Source organism: Enhydra lutris, unplaced genomic scaffold (assembly GCF_002288905.1).
Source record: "Enhydra lutris kenyoni isolate GAN:26980312 unplaced genomic scaffold, ASM228890v2 scaffoldscaffold30, whole genome shotgun sequence".
NCBI classification, from domain to species: Eukaryota; Metazoa; Chordata; class Mammalia; order Carnivora; family Mustelidae; genus Enhydra; species Enhydra lutris.
The window spans coordinates 22,109,404-22,125,277 of NW_019154114.1; the positions used below are offsets into that span (position 1 = coordinate 22,109,404).

The 15,874-nt window shown below is 65.0% G+C and overlaps 2 protein-coding genes across 2 annotated transcripts in view; one reads left to right on the forward strand and one right to left on the reverse strand.

Moving 5' to 3' along the window:
- The window catches only part of LOC111152999 (cadherin 15), a 19,316-nt gene extending 11,763 nt beyond the window's left edge, over positions 1 to 7,553 (forward strand). Inside the window, exons 5-14 of the mRNA XM_022511797.1 lie at positions 1,262 to 1,422; positions 2,316 to 2,444; positions 2,908 to 3,093; positions 3,895 to 4,148; positions 4,775 to 4,917; positions 5,081 to 5,317; positions 5,553 to 5,792; positions 5,897 to 6,033; positions 6,242 to 6,409; positions 7,353 to 7,553. Coding sequence (XP_022367505.1) covers positions 1,262 to 1,422; positions 2,316 to 2,444; positions 2,908 to 3,093; positions 3,895 to 4,148; positions 4,775 to 4,917; positions 5,081 to 5,317; positions 5,553 to 5,792; positions 5,897 to 6,033; positions 6,242 to 6,409; positions 7,353 to 7,553 — 1,856 coding nt within the window. The remainder of the gene's footprint in view (positions 1 to 1,261; positions 1,423 to 2,315; positions 2,445 to 2,907; positions 3,094 to 3,894; positions 4,149 to 4,774; positions 4,918 to 5,080; positions 5,318 to 5,552; positions 5,793 to 5,896; positions 6,034 to 6,241; positions 6,410 to 7,352) is intronic.
- Positions 7,554 to 8,193: 640 nt separating this feature from the next.
- LOC111152798 (solute carrier family 22 member 31) lies at positions 8,194 to 12,624 on the reverse strand. The gene is given in 9 exon segments (XM_022511440.1): positions 8,194 to 8,494; positions 8,830 to 8,941; positions 9,246 to 9,460; positions 9,582 to 9,696; positions 9,783 to 9,928; positions 10,114 to 10,282; positions 10,549 to 10,703; positions 10,820 to 10,943; positions 12,303 to 12,624. Coding segments are annotated over 9 exon segments (1,659 nt in total).
- Positions 12,625 to 15,874: the final 3,250 nt, after the last annotated feature.

Here is a 15,874-nt window from a genome sequence, read left to right on the forward strand (position 1 = left end):
CTATACACATACGTACAATGTATCATACGTGGCTCGTATGCACATACGTACAATATATATGTGGCTCGTATGCACATACGTACAATGTAACATACGTGGCTCATATACACACATAAAAACTTAGAGATGTATTTAAAGTCTCCCAGTGCATGAACGTGGGATGTGTTTCCATTTCCTTGTGTCGTCTTCAGTTTCTTTCCGTAGCATTTTGTAGTTTCCCAGGTCCTGACACTGACATTGTGAAGCACTTATGCTATTACTTTGAAGACCGTGGTTTTGTCAAAGTGTGGGTTTGTGTAGCTGGATTCGGGATTTGCACTGGGGCGATGCTGCCTTCTCCTTTGTGCATTGTATCAGGAGGCACACACGTCCCCTTCCTGGAGACGTTGACTTTGATCTGCCTCGTAAGGACGCGTCTGCCAGGCTTCTCCACTGTGATTTTTATTTTTTTCCCTTTGTAATTAATAGGTATCTTTTGTAAGATACTCTGAAACTGGGCAGGTATCCTGTTACTCCTTAAGCTTCCCGCAGCAGTGTTGGCATCTGCTGGTGGCTCTTGTCCTCAGGCTGGGAGACCCTGGTTCCCTCCTCCGGTGTCTCTCCTCCCTTTGTCAGTGGGCTCTCTGGTCTATGGGAGCACTTCATCCCTGTATATGCATGTGCCTTTGTATGTTATGTGTTTTGTTTTGTTTTGTTTTGTTTAATTTCTCTGGACTTTCAGAGTCTGATTCATTCAGTGGGTTATGATTCGTTACAAACATCACTCTGATGCCCAAATTGTCCCACGTTTGGCCAGCAGGAGGCTCACAAGATTGGCTCCCGTTGGCCCTTCTGGCTGGCAGAGCTGGGAGAGGTGCTTTCTTGTACACAGATGTGCGCATGTGTGTGTTGCGTGCGCATGTGTGTGCTGTGTGTGCCACTCACACCTGTACATACGTGTCTCTCTACCTTTGTTAGTCATGAGTTCCCATGGCCTCTGTCTCCTTGGGGCCGGCCTCAGGGTTTCCAGCTGGCTCCCCCCATCTGACCTGGGGCTCTCGCCCCCTCCTGGGCTGTGTCCGTGTCTGGGGGACACTGGTGTCAGCTCTTGGTTAAACATGTGGGTCACACAGCCCTGCTTCCAAGGCCTGAGTGTTCAAGTTTGTGCAGGCCGAATGGGGGGCTGGACCTGGCATGGTGGGCCACAGGGAAGTGTCGGGACACATCCTGGGGGCCGGGCTGGCCCGTGTGCATCACCGCTGTACGTCCCTGTCCTTCCCAGGCACCTATGTGACCAGGGCCGAGGCCACAGATGCTGACGACCCGGAAACCGACAACGCAGCCCTGCGCTACTCCATCCTAGAGCAGGGCGGTCCCCAGGTGTTCAGCATCGATGAGCTCACGGGGGACATACGCACCGTGCAAGTGGGTCTGGACCGTGAGGTGAGACCCCAGGGTGCCGCCACGGATGCCGGAGGCTGGGGCAGCTAGGGCCCCCGACCTCTCTTTGCCCACCTTGTTAGCCGTCTGAGCCTGACGAGGGCAGCTCACTTGCAATGGGGCCCTGCCCCAGCCCTGCCCGCCCCAGCTGCCCCAGCCGCCGCAGAGGGGACCCCCGTTGCCTGCAGACATTCCCAGGGGCTCAGAGCACACGCTCAGCTGGGACACCTCTTCCCCTGGCTGGTTGTAGGGTCCACTCCAGGGAGGCTCTGGAAGGCCGTCTGAGCCGCGCCAGCCCTGACAAGTCCTCAGGCTGTGTTCTGCTGAAAGCCTCTCCTGCCTCGCTGCCGACAAAGCCTCCGGGCTTCCCAGCCTCGGGTAGAGCCCTGCGAGGGGCCACACAGGGACCGGTCGCGCTCTGGGGCCGTAGCCACTCTTGTATAGCCTCCCTCTTGGGGGCCCCCCGGGACCCCTTGCCGCGGCCTTCTGTGCGGCTCTGACACCTCCGGGAAGCCCTCCTTGGTTTCCCCATGGCCGCCCGCACAGCCGTCTGGTCCCTCACAGCCTTAGGTCGTCTTAGGGGTCTTTCTCTCTCTCTGCCTCTGGACTTGGCTCCCCAGGGCAGGGACCCAGCTTGCTGGTGCTCTTCAGCCTCCAGCAGGTAGCAGGTGCCCTGTGGATCTTGTCCAACTTGGTAACTGGTGTCTCGCCCCTCCCAGGCTGGGGCGGAGTGTGGGGTCAGCAGCGGTGTGGTCAGACCTGGAAAGCAGCTGGCTCGTTTTGCTTGGGAGGAGGGTGGGGCGCTGGGGGCCACTGGGGGCTCCAGGTGCCCACAGGCTCTCCTGGGAGGGCTCCTTGCCCCCCCAGGCCCCTGACTGCATGTCCTATGCCCCCAGGTGGTCGCCGTGTACAATCTGACCCTGCAGGTGGCGGACATGTCTGGAGACGGCCTCACTGCCACAGCCTCAGCCATCATCACCCTCGAGGACATCAATGACAATGCCCCCGGGTTCACCGGGGACGAGGTGGGGCCACCGTCCACGTCCCTGCTAGGGACCGCCCTTCCCTCCTTGGGCTCCTGGCGGGGACCCGGGACTTCGAGAGATGGGAGGTTGGAGGCTTCGGAGAAGGAGCCCTGTGTGGCTGAGGCAGAAACCCCAGCCAGAGACGCTTCCTGTGAGCACGCGAGCGCGGTCGGCGGAGCTGGGAGAGAGGCCCTGGGGAGACGCAGCCCTCGGGGAGCAGGAAGGAACCTTCCCTCCAGCCTTGCTGTGCGGGAGGGAGGAGTCAGCCCTGCCCTCCAGGGGAAGGCAGACCACAGGGTGCCTGGCATGCAGCTGCGCCCACAGAGTTGGGCTCTTGGGGACCCCTGGAGGGCTGGGTGGGCCACAGACTTGGCTGGGAGGGACCGGGGGAGAGCATCCCCGCACGGGAGTACCTCCCTGCCCCCCCACAGCCCTGGCAGTAACGAGGGCTGGGCTCCCACAGTTCTTCATGGAGGTCACAGAGGCTGTCAGCGGAGTGGATGTGGGGAGGCTCGAGGTGGAGGACAGGGACCTGCCAGGCTCCCCCAACTGGGTGGCCAGGTTCACCATCCTGGAGGGCGACCCCAATGGACACTTCACTATCCGCACAGACCCCAAGACTAATGAGGGTGTGCTGTCCGTGGTGAAGGTGAGTGTGGTGCGTGGCTCTCCCAGCTGGGGTCTGCTGCTGGCCCTGAGCGCGGGGACCCTGTCTGGGGCACCCTCCAGAGAGAGCAGAATGCTGTGGTGCCAGGAACGCTAGGGCTCTAGGCTCAGGCCACGCTGACCCCAGGGCACAGGGACCAGAAGGAGGGGTGCCCCCACCGCCTGTGTGCTGTTCCTGGATTTAGGGGACCGTGCCTGTTCCGGTGTGGAGATGTGCACGAGCACATACCGCACCTGGGTGCGCCGGCCGGAAGCCCAGCACACAGACGCGCGTGTGCTCCGGTGCCGCCGCAGGCCGGGCTTGGTGGGCGCGGGCCCGCAGGCCGGGAGCTCCTTTCTCCTCAGGAAGATCTCCGCCTGCTCCTGACGGCTGTGAGCCACAGAGGAGGCCCGCTCGGGTCCTCCAGGACCCTCTTTACTTAAAGCCAGCTGCTGGCAAAGGTTAACTTAACCCCGGCCACCAGAGCCCTTCTCCACTGTCTCCGGACGCGTGTTGCCTGTGTCCCCGGGGAGCGCCCCAGCACGTAACTCGGGCAGCCGATGACGCGGCGCTGAGCGGACTCAGAGTGACGAGCATTTACTGTTTGTCACATCATTCTTCACACCTTTTGGTCCCAAATCATTTTTATTTCCCAGGGCTAAAGAGGAGGAGGGAAAGGGGCTGTGGGGAAGAGACGGGGTGGGGGTTGCCAGCAGGACCCCTGTGAGGGCCTCGCCTTGCTCGTAGCTGCCTCTGGCGGGGCCAGAGCCATCAGCGACTTCAGCTCTGTGTTCCCCACCCCAGCCCCTGGACTACGAGCGCTGTGACCGGTATGACCTCACTGTGGCAGTGCGGAACGAGGCCCCCCTGCAGGCGGCGGTCCCCAGGGCCCAGCGGGGCCAGGCCAGGATCCACGTGCAAGTGCAGGACGTCAACGAGGCGCCCGTGTTCCAGGAGAACCCGTTGCGGACCAGCCTGCCTGAGGGGGCGCTCCCGGGAACCCCCGTGGCCACCTTCTCTGCCCAAGACCCTGACACCCAGCAGCCGCAGAGGCTCAGGTGGGGGCCCCCGGGTGAGGCAGAGGGAGCTCAGGGCCCCCTGGTCCATTGCCCAGCCAGGACCAGGAGCACAGCCGACCCCACTCAGAGGGCAGAGGGCTCGTCTGTCTGTGCGCGTTCCTGAGGGTCCGTGGGGCTTCACGGCCTGTGTGTGTGTGCGTGCTGCTGTGAACTTGTCCCGTGAGGCAGGGCTGCGACCTGCCCCTGCTGTTCTGGCCCGTCCCAGTGCCAGCCCTGTCCGTTCCGGCCCGCTGGTGCCGCTCCGGGTCAGTGTCTCAGAGTCCGGATTTCCCCCCCAGCAGGGTCCTGTGTATCCGTCTCCATGGCTTTCCAGTGTTGAGCCTGGCTGTGGCCCCCAGTGGCCATGGCCTTGGGCCTCAGTTTCCTTGTCTGTCAATGGGGACAGACAGCACTGCCTCAGGGCTGTTGGAGGAGCGGCTTCGGAGGGGCTCATGTGTGCTTACAGTGTGTGTCTGTGTGTGTGTGTGTGAGGGAGGCACACGCATGGGGCGTGTGTGTGTGTGTGTGTGCGGGTGTGCTGCATGTCTGAGTGTGTGCTGAAGTGAGACCACAGCCCTGGGGTCCTGTGTAAGCTCAGGGCACTCTGTCCCCTTCTCGGCCACTAGCTACTCCAAGGACTACGACCCAGAGGACTGGCTGGAAGTGGACGGAGCTACGGGCTGGGTCCAGACCCAGCGAGTGCTCAGCCCCGCATCCCCTTTCCTCAAGGACGGCTGGTACAGAGCCATTATCCTGGCTCGTGACGATGGTGAGGGCCGTGCCTGTGCCTGGGCTCCCAGGCCCTCTGACCCAGGCTGGGCATCCCTGCCCCTGCTCCGGGGCTCAGAGCTGGCCCTCCACGGAGCGGACTCGGAGGGCGGGCGGTGAGCGCTGACAGAGCCAGGAGCCCACCAGGCCTCTCCCTCCTGCAGCCTCCGTGCCCTGCACGGCCACGGGGACCCTGTCCGTTGAGATCCTGGAGGTCAATGACCACGCCCCTGAGCTGTCCCCACCATCCGGCCGCATGTGCAGCAAGCCAGAGCAGGGCTCGGGCCTTCTCCTGGGGGCCACGGATGAGGACCTGCCCCCCCACGGGGCCCCCTTCCACTTTCAGCTGAGTCCCCGGGTCCCAGAGCTGACCCGGAACTGGAGCCTCATCCAGATTAATGGTGAGCTCTCCCAACCACGATCCCGAGGGTCCAGACCTGAGGCCTGGGGGAACCGCACACGGTGGTCCTGCTGGTTTCCACCTCCCAGTGGGCAGATGGGGAAACGGAGAGCCTGGGCCTCGGGATCCCCGCCCAGCAGCAGAGGGTGCTGAGGGGCCCTGGAAGGACAGGGCGGGGCTGGGGTGGGGACTGGCTTGGCCCAGAGGCCCCTGCTGACCTTGGGTGTCCCCGACAGTGAGCCACGCGCGCCTGCGTCTGCGCCACCAGGTCCCGGAGGGTCTGCACCGCCTCAGCCTGCTGCTCCGGGACTCAGGGCAGCCGCCCCAGCAGCGCGAGCAGCCCCTGAACGTGACAGTGTGCCGCTGCGCCCAGGACGGAGTCTGCCTGCCAGGAGCTGCCGCCCGGCACGCAGGGGGCGCGGGCGTCAGCCTGGGCGCCCTGGTCATCATGCTGGCCAGCATCGTCCTGCTCCTCTGTGAGTGCCTGCGTGCTGATGCCTGCTGCCCCTGGGCCACCCCTAATGCCCAGTCCAGCCTCAGCCTGATCTCCTCCCGTTTGCTCTCCCTCCTGCCCCCTCAGTGCTTGCCCTGCCGGTGGCCCTCGTCACACGGTCCCGGCGGCCGTCTGCGGACAAGGGATTTCTGCACGGGCTGCAGGACGACCTCCGGGACAACATTCTCAACTACGATGAACAGGGAGGTGGAGAAGAGGACCAGGTTAGAGAGGGTGTTGGGGGATGTGGTGGGAAGGGTCCCTGGAGGGCCGGTGGGGGCACCCATACGGTCCAGGAGGAGGTCCCCCCAGCTGGCCAGCAGGTCCTCCTAGGCCTTCGCCCCCAGCACCCCTCCCCCCCGGCAAGGTGTCTGGGACAGAAAGCCCACCCTGTGATAGATCGGGGCTGCATTCCACCCGCTTCGTCCCCAGGACGCCTATGATATCAACCAGCTGCGCCACCCTGCAGAGCTGGCTGCCCTGCATGACCCCCTGGGACGGCCGCCACTGCGCCGAGACACTCCGTTCAGCCGCGTGCGCCCCCAGCCACCCCGCCTGCTGCCCACCAGCCCTGCCGACATCGCCGACTTCATCAATGACGTAGGTGCCCCTACAGGTGTGCGAGGGGAGCAGGGCCACAGGGCCACGCACATCCCCACTGATGCGCGTGCGGTGGGGACCGCCAGACACGTGTGTACCCTGTGGACCCTTGTAGGGCCCCCCGTACATGCGCCATCTGTGGAGACAGAGGTCACTGGGGACCCCGGCTGAGCGTTGGGGAAGCATGGGAGGATCTGAGAGCCATGCAAAGCTGAGACATGGGGGGGACCACAGCTGCAGAAGCCCCGTGGGAAGAGGAGTGGTCAGCCCTGCCCTGGGTCGTGGTGTGCCTGGTCAGGTGGGGGTGGACCAGGCCTTGCTCTGGGACACGTGCCACTGGGCCCTGGCAGAGAGACATTGGTGCATCCCAGGCCTGGGGGTGCAGGTGTCCCTGAATCCAGGCACCCCGGTAGTTTCTGTGGGCACGGTGTCAGGGTGTTCCTGCAGGAGGTGTGCAGAACACGGGAACCCGGCTGGGGGCACCAAGGACACAAGGGCAGGTGCTGCACCCCTGGTCAGAGGGACCCCCAGGCATACACCTGCGCTTAGGACAAGCGCTGGGGCAGGTCACAGGAGGGGGTGTGGCCTGGGGAGCAGAGCAGATGGAGGGGACAGAACCGTTTGCAGAACCTTTTAACAGGAAAAAGCAGGTGGTCCCACAGGGGCGGGGGGTGTCAGGGGTCTCGGGATCCTGGCCCCAAGGAAGGACAGCCGTGCAGAGGGAAGTGTCTTCTCAGCCTGCGTGGGGGGTCCTGGTGGTGCTCCCGCTCTTGCATGCTCAGGTCTGTGCCCCCAGACCTCCTCTGCCCCCCTCACTCCGGAGACCCTCCCTTCTCAGCATCCAAGCCTGGGGCGAGTTTGCTCCGTTGTGCTGCCTGACCTGGAGGGTCCCCTGCGGGGGTGGGATGCGCAGGCATCCTGAGCACTCGGGGCCTCTCCACAGGGCTTGGAGGCGGCAGACAGCGACCCCAGTGTCCCGCCCTATGACACAGCTCTCATCTATGACTACGAGGGCGATGGTTCTATGGCAGGGACGCTGAGCTCCATCCTGTCCAGCCTGGGGGACGAGGACCAAGACTACAGCTGCCTCTGGGCCTGGGGTCCCCGCTTCGCCCGGCTGGCTGACTTGTACGGACCCCCGTGAGGGCCAGACCGAGGGCTGGGGAAAGGCACTTTCTGATCAGACCTGTGGCTGCTCTGCTGAGGGCACAGCCTGGATGGGGATGGCAGACGTCCTCCTAGGACGGGCAGCCTGACCTCAGGGGCCTGGTACTGCGGCTGCAGAGGTGGGCAGAGGGCACCCCGCTCTGTCCCTGAGGCCCTCGGGCAGCCTGCTTCTCCTGGGGAGGCCCCTGGTCCATGGCCCCACAGTCTGGAGCGCCGGATCAGATGGGAAAGGAGGGCCCCTCCCTGGGGAGAACCAGACAACCCTGTTCTCAGTCGCCCCCACTTACGCGGGCCTCATCTTTGTGTGAAAGGAAGCAGCCCTCCCTCCCCAGAATTAAAAACGTGCTCTTCTCTCCATTGGGGGCCGTGCAGTGACCCACAGAGTCCAGCCCGCCCCCCCCCAACTGTCTGCCACACAGGGCCGTCCCCCAGGGTGTGGGGCTGGCGGGAGTGAGCTGCTCGGAGCGGGTGGCCCGGGGCCGCGGGAAGGAGCAGCGAGGACACCAAGCTCCACGGGGCGCCTTTATCCTTCACATGGGGTGGGGGGGTGCTGAGCAACGGGGGCTCCAGGGGGTGGGGGCTCCGCCCTGGGTCACAGCCGCCTGAGGGGGCTGCGCTCAGTTCTCCTGGGCCAGCGGCTGCCCCACCGGGCAGGGGATGGGCGGCAGCAGCGGCAGGCGGGCCGGGCCCGGGCGGCGGAGGGGGGCGTGGCACAGGCGGTCGGCGTCCCGCAGCGACACGGGCAGCGCGCGGCCGCGGCTCTCGGGCAGCAGCAGCACAAGCAGCAGGGCCAGGACCGCGAAGGAGGCGAACACCACGTGGTGCAGGAAGAAGCCGCGCCGGCCCGGCAGGTCGGCCAGGGGGGCGGCCGCCTGGCCCAGGAAGCCGGCCCCCAGCACGAGGCCCAGCCCGGCCCCCCTGCGGGAGAGAGTGTGTGGCATTGGGGGGCTACCCGGGGGACGGGGCAGGGGGCACAGTGTGGGGGCCCCGGGAAAACCAAACTCAGAAGTGTTTGTGGAACAGGGTCTCCTCCCCGTCCTGGAACAAGTTTTGTTCTTTTCATCAGGAAATGAGAACCTGGCTGTTCCCCTGGGATTCTGTCCTCTCTGGGGCTGCCTCAAGTCTGCCCGCCAGCTCCACTCCCTTCTGTGACCAGGGTCCCCTGTGCCCCTGGGGAAGGGCGGGTGTGAAGTCGGGGCAGCGGCGGGTCGGCCGGGCCAGGCTCGGTCTGGGAAGGGGGGGAGCAGCCGCACCTGATCACCGTGGGGAGGACCTCTGCGGCGAGGAGCGCGCTGACAGCCGACACGGCCTGGGAGGCCAGGAGGCCCAGGGCAGAGAGGGACAGCAGGGTCCATTCTGGTAGGTCTGGGGAGGAGGAGAAGGCTCCCACATTGCCCACGGGGCCTGGTCTCCCAGCCTTTCACCATGACGCGTGCCCTGTGCCGGGTGGCCAGTGTCAGGACTTCCCAGCCGCCCCTACTTGAACCAGAGCCTTATACTGAGCCCCTTCCCATGGGATCCTTTGGGTGTTGGTTTGGGTACACGGTGGGGATGTGAGTGGAGTAAACGGCACAGCGTCACCCCAACACCTGTGCCTCTCTCGTGGGCCCAGGAGAGGGCCGATCCCAGCACCCCATGGCAGTCAGACCCTCAGCCTCTGCACACTCACACTGGGTCCCGGCTAGGAGCAGCAGGGACGCCAAGCCCATGGCCAGGGTGCCCAGCAAGAGGACTGGGCGTCGTCCCCAGCGGTCCCCCGTCAGCAGCAGGAACACGCTGGCTCCTGCTTCCAGGCCAGTGCCCAGGAAGTAGGGCTGGTAGAAGGTGGGCTCCCTCGGGGTCAGGCTGCGCAGGAAGCTGGCTCGGATGCCCCCACAGATCAGCCTGGGAGGGAGGAAGGAAGGGCGGAGCTAAGGCACTACCGGCCTGGGGACTCTGGTGGCCAAGACCCAGCCTGGGAGGATGCTCCGGGACTGCTGGCCCGCCCACGCCCTCTCCTCCTCACGAACTGAAGCCTAGGATGAGTCCATTCCTCCAGGCGACGCAGGTGTGCCGGAGTTCCAGGACGGAGTGGTACTGGGGCTGGGGGCCCCCTGCACCCAGCATATCCAGTTCTGTGCCTCCGGGGACAGGAGAGGGCACACGTGAGAGGCTGACCCTTCTCCTCCCTTCTCCCACACCTCCCTTCTCCTGGCTGGTGCGTTACCCATAGCCAGGGAGCTCTCCTCCTCCGAGCTGTCCTCGGGGTCCACGCCCCCGGCTTCCGCAAAGTGCCCCAGGATCTTCCCGGCTCGGGCTGGCTGTCCCGTGGCCAGCAGCCAGCGGGGAGACTCCGGGAACAGCCATGGGAACCTGCAGGGTCGGGTGAGGTTGCCCACGAGTCCTCTCTGGAGGGTTGGCCAAGGCCAACGCCCTTGCCCAGGACCCAGGGGTCATGCCACGGCTTCCTGGGTCATTGTCCCATTCCCACATGCATGGAGGGATATGACACACATGGTCTCTACCGCTCTTCTGGAACCATCTACCCCGACACTTACCCCCAGAACAGGAGCAAGAGCCCCGTGACCAGGGCGCTCAGCCCCTGCAGAAGGCGCCAGTCCTGCACGAGCAGGGCCAGGCCGGGCAGCAGCAGGGTGCCCAGCACCGAGAAGAGGCCACCCACCACGGAGAATGCCAGGCGGTGAGGGGGGTCACACAGCTCCAGACCTGAGCAGAAACAGCCTGAGACCAAGGCGTCCTGGGACAGCTGCTCCGTCCGGGGCCGAGGGGCACCAGTCGTGGACTCCTCCAGCCCCCAGCCCTTCCCACCACCAGCAGAGCTCACAGAACAGACGGCGCCCCTCCCGCCTTCACAAGAAGGGCCCTCAGTGGGGGTGTCGGAGGGCCCTCCCCAGCCCCCGGACTTGGCCCTGCAGCTGAGTGGCCGGCCTTGCCCGAGGGGGTGCCCCCCAGAAGCACCCCACGGTACTCACGAGCCACGTACAGGGCCAGGCCAAAGCCCGCCAAGGACCCCCCATGAAGCAGCCTCAGAGCCACCAGGGCAGGAAAGCTGGCGGCCAGGGCCTCACTGGCCCCCAGGCCTGTGGCCAGCACCAGGGAGGCCACAAACACAGCCCGACGTCCATACCTGGGGCATGGCAGGGAACACATGTGGCTGAGGGTCAGACGGCTTGGGGACCTAGCTAGACCCTCCAGGGCATGAGGGGAGGACAGCTAGGGTAGAGGAAAAGGCCAGCTCCTCACCGGTCACAGCCTGCACCAAGGAGGACACAGCCCAGCAGCCAGCCCAGGCAGTGGCTCATCTGCTCCAGGGGCACCTTCCAGCCGTCCTCACACACGAGGTTCCACTACGGGGAACACCAGTCACCTGTGGGCTGGCCAGGCCCACCCTCCCCCGTGCTGGAGTTCCCGGAGGGTCAGGCTGCCAACGGCTCCAACTCCTCTCTGGAGATGGGGGAAACTGAGGCACAGAGCAGGCGAGTGACTTGCTCAAGGTCACAAAGCACACCCTCCTGACTCTGGTAGTTCTCCGCTGAGATCTGAACAATTCCTGGTCTGAAGCCCCAGAGGGCAAGGACAGGGGTCCTCGGGACACCCACCTGGAGCCCCACGTCTGTTGTTTTTCTCTGGGCGGGTTCCACTCACCTCTCTGCAGCCTCAGGGGACTCTTCATGGGTCTGAGCTTCCCACCGCGGGGCCGAGGCCCTCGCCCTCACTTCCCCCCTGACCTGCTCATCTCAAGAGTGACTCCGGGAACAGGCTGGAGGGCTGGGCTCACCCACTTTTCCTGGCAAGGGCCCTTGACCTCAGTCTCACCCTTCCCCGCCTCTCCTCCCAGGTGTCCACGCCTGGTCCCCAGACCTAACATACCACTTTGAGTCACACTACATCCGAGTTTCTAGTTTAAAAACCAAACATTCACGGAAGCTGGTGGGGCGCGGACTGGTCTGTGTCCCAACAGAAGGGCAGGTGCGACGGGAACACAGCGGGCGGAGGAGGAGAAGCCCGGGCGGTTTCAGGACTCCAGGCAGGGATGTGGCAACCCTGTCCCAGTTTCCGCACTGGGGCCAATCCTCCCAGGAACAGAGTTAGGGCAGTGGGACAGAGGCCGGGAGGGAAGCCCAGCTGGGCAGGTCCCAGCCCAAGGGACGGAGGCGAGGGAGAGGGACCTGGGAGGTCCCAGCCGCCCCCTCCCCATCTCTTCCCAGAGACCCCTGAAGTGCCCCCCCCCCCCCCCGCCCCGTCCAGCTGGCCCCTGCGGGTGCGGAGCGGGGAAGGCTTGCTGCGCTGCGGGCCGCCAGGATTCAAAGCCTCCTGTCTCGGGGACTCAGTTTCGACACCTACACGGCCCCAAGCCACAGCTCGCTCCTTTCGTTGGCCCCGCAGCGCCACGCACCGCGGACCCCCTGGCCGCTCTGCGCTCCTACCGTCCACCGAACGCCTCTTCCTCCAGGCCGCCCGCCCACACTGGCACGCTTCGGGCAGCAGGTGCCGCCAGTAGGCCTGGCCCCTGCCTTCCGGGGCCCCTGTGGCACCGTCTACCCCAACTAGGAACCCCGCGAACAGCCCCAGCAGGCCGCGGGCAGGAGACAGGGGGACGGAGAAGGTGCGGGCAGGGCGGGGCGGGAAGGGGGGAGGGGGAGGCGGGGCGCCGCGGGCCGGGGCCGCACCTCGGTGACCGGGCTGCGCAGCAGGCCGGCGGCGGGCAGCGCGTAGTGCCAGCCGCGCGTGCAGGGCCGCGTGCTGTTGGGGCGGGCGCGGGCCGCGGGCTCGGGGTAGCGCAGCAGCAGGCAGGGGCTCGGGGCGCGCGCCGGGCCCAGGCGGGGCACGCTGGCGTCCAGCAGCGCGGGCCCGCGGAGGGCGCGCAGCGCGGGGGGCAGCAGCGCGGGGTCCGGCCGGCAGTGGTGCGGCGGCAGCGCGGTGAGCAGCGGACCCGAGCCCAGCGCCAGCCCCAGCGCCACGCACGGCAGCCACGAGGCGGCGGCCAGCAGGCGCCGGGCCCGGCCGAAGCCCCCGGCCGCGCGCAGAGCCCGCGCCTCCGCCTCCATCAGCGACTCTGCGCTCGGCCGCGCGGGGCCCCGGGACCTAGGGAGGAAGGGGCGGGGCCTGGGAGCGGGAACCGGGAGGGGCGCCGCGCCCTCGCCCCCGCCGCGGGGATTGCGGAGGCGCGGCGGCGGCAAGTGGAGGCCGGGAGGGGCCATGGGGCGTGGCCGGCGGGGCGTCCTCGCTCGGGGGCGTGGCCGAAGGGCGTGGCCGACGGGGCGCGCGTGCGGGGGGCGGGTCGGGGGCGTGGCCGGCAGGGCGTCCTCGTGCAGGGGCGTGGTCAACAGGAGGGGCGCGTGCGGGGGCGTGGTCTGAGGCATGGGGGCGGGGCGTCCGCGTGCGGGGACACAGTCGACGGGCCTTCGTGCGGGGGCGTGGCCGAAGGGAGGGGCCGGTGGGGTGTGGCCGGAGGCGTGGCAGGCAGGAGGGGGCACTCGGGCCCAGGGGCGTGGTCGGAGGCGTGGCGGGCGCGGCGTCCTCGCGCGGAGGCGTGGCCGGCGGGGCTGTCGGGGCGCTCAGGAGCGCGCGGCGGCCGGACGGTGCTGCTGGCGGGGGGAGCCGCTGCCCCCGGGAGCTGGAATGTGGCCGCAGCGGTGCGCGGCGCGGGACCGGCCGGGGTCTGCCTCCGCAGGCCTGAGGTGAGCGGCGCGGGCGGTCGGCGCGGGGCTACGGCTGCGGGGACGCGCGGGCTGTTGACGACGTTCGCGGGACGCCGGGGCTCGGGGACGCGTTGGGCTCCGCGAGCGGACCGGGCCGAGCGCTCCCCACGGCGGGGTGTGCCCCGGACCCTGCGGGCGCGCGCGGCGGGATGAGGGCGCGCGGGAGCGTCCGGGAGCCCGTGGCGTCGCCGCCGTCCCAGGCCCGCGGGTAGCGGCGTCCGGCCCCCGGCGGCTCCCGGCGCGGCCCGTCTCCGAGCGAGTGGCCGGCGGGTCCGCGGAAGAGCCGCTGCGCTCCCTGCGCCGTCCCGGCCGGTCCTGGCCGCTCTGCGCGCGGGGCCCCGGCCTGCCCCGCACGGATGCGCGCGGCCGTCGGCGCGCACGAGCGCCGCTGTCCCGGGCTCGACGTCCCCCCGCAGTCCTGTCGCCAGCCGGGACCGACACCGCGGCCGTCCGCTCCGGCCTGCGCCGAGCGCTTCAGGACGTCGGTGCCGGGACTCGGGGTTGGTCCGGCTCCAGTTCGTTGTCGCGGGCGTCTGGCCTCGTTGTTTCGCCCGTGGACACTCGCACGGTCGCGACCAGGGCTTGAGAGCCGCGTCCTCTCCGCTGAGTCGTGCTCGCCGCTGCGGTGACTCCGGCCGCGCGGTGTCCGGGTCGCAGGCCGGCCTGTGCGTCTGTTCTCGGGCCGCACGCGCGCTGCGAGACCCGATTTATCAGACACACGGACATCGAGTCGGCAGAGAGGCCGGCGGGGGAGGGGAGCCCGGTCCCCGCGGAGCAGACAGCCGGCCGCGGGGCTCGACCCGGGACCCCGGGACCCCGGACCTGAGCCGGAGGCAGCCGCTTCCCCGGCCAAGCCCCCCGCGCCGCTGCGCCGCAGGCTCTCGAGGGCCGCAGCTGCCCCGCGAGTCCTGCCGCTGCGTCTCTGCCACGACGGGCCGCGCTCCTGGGGGTCCCCGGCGAGTCCGTGGGAACTTGACGGTCACTTTTTCTGGGTTTGCCCGAAAGGCTGAGGCGTCGGCGGGGCCAGCGTTGAACCGAAGCGCGGAGGGCGCGTTCGGAAGCGCCGGCCGTGAGCACAGAAGAGCCTCTCCGCGGACCCGGAGCTTCGATTTCTCCCCGAAAGTTCTCCGGCTTGGGGGCGCGCGTCGTGCACTTCCCTGAGCGAATTTATTTCCAACGTATTTTATTCTTGTTGATGCTCTTGTGTGTGAAGTTTTGAGTTCCCTTTCCGGACTGCTCAGGGCTGGCATGTAGAAATAGTGATCTTTAGGGCACCGACCTTGTACGTTACGGTGTTGCTGAACTTCTCGTTTTCTTAAGGAGGCTCCATGCCAGCGTGGAGCGGAGTGCAGGGCCCGAACTTGTGACCCGAGTTCAAGACCTGAGCCGAAACCAAGAGTCAGATGTTTAACGGAGCTACCCAGGCCCTCTCGAATGTCGTTAGTATCTCTGATGTTGTGTGTGTTTGTGGAGTTCTTAAGGATTTTCTACATATCATATGTTACCTACAATTACAGATACTTTTATTTCTTTTTCTGCCTAATTGCTCCAGCTGGGACTTCGAGTAGGATTTAACGGAAGTGGTGAAAATGGGCAGCCTTGTCTTGTTCCTGATTTTAGAAGGAGAGCTTTCTGTTACACCACGAGGGTGATACTAGCTTTGGGTTTTTCCAGTATCATTATGAGTTATTTTCTTTCCATTTCTAATTTCGATGTTTTTATCATGAAATGAAATGATTTTGAATTTTTCCCTTTCTTCTATTAATGTGGTATATCGCATTAATTGATTTTTGTACGTTGAGCCATCCTTGTATTCCTCGGATAAATCCCACATGATCATGATGTCTAATTTTTTTAAAAATAATTTATTTATTTATTTGACAGTGAGAGAGGGAACACAAGCAGGGGGCGTGGGAGAGGGAGAAGCAGGCTTCCCTCAGAGCAGGGAGCCCGAAGCAGGACCTGATCCCAGGACCCTGGGATCATGACCTGAGCCGAAGGCAGAGGCTTTAACCCGCTGAGCCACCCAGGCGCCCCTAATTATTTTAATATGTTGCTGGATTCTATTTCCTAGTATTTTCTTGAGAATATTTGCGTCTGTATTCTTAAGATACTGATTTATCATTTTTTCCCCTGGTGATGTCTTTGTCTGACTTTGTTGTCAGGGTTATGGTGGCCTCACAGAATGAGTCCTAGGGTGTCCCTTCCTTTTGTTTGGGAGAGGTTGGGGTGGATTGGTGCTAATTCTTTAACATTGATAGGGTTTACCCACAAAGCCATCTGGTCCTGGGCTTTCCTTTTGTGGGATGTTGTTGATTACTCATTGAGTCTCTTATTATAGGGCATGTTTGGATTTTCTGTTGCTTCTTGGGTCAGATTCAGTAATTTGTGTGTTTCTAGGAATGTGTCCATTTCATAGGATTTCTAATATGGTTGCATTTAATTTTTGATTGTATTTTCTTATCTTTTTGTATTTCTGTAAGATCCAGTAATGTTTTCTTATTCACTTCCAATTTTGTTTCTTTAAAGATTTTATTCATTTGACAGACAGAGATCACAAGCAGGCAGAGAGGCAGGCAGAGAGAGAGGGAGAAGC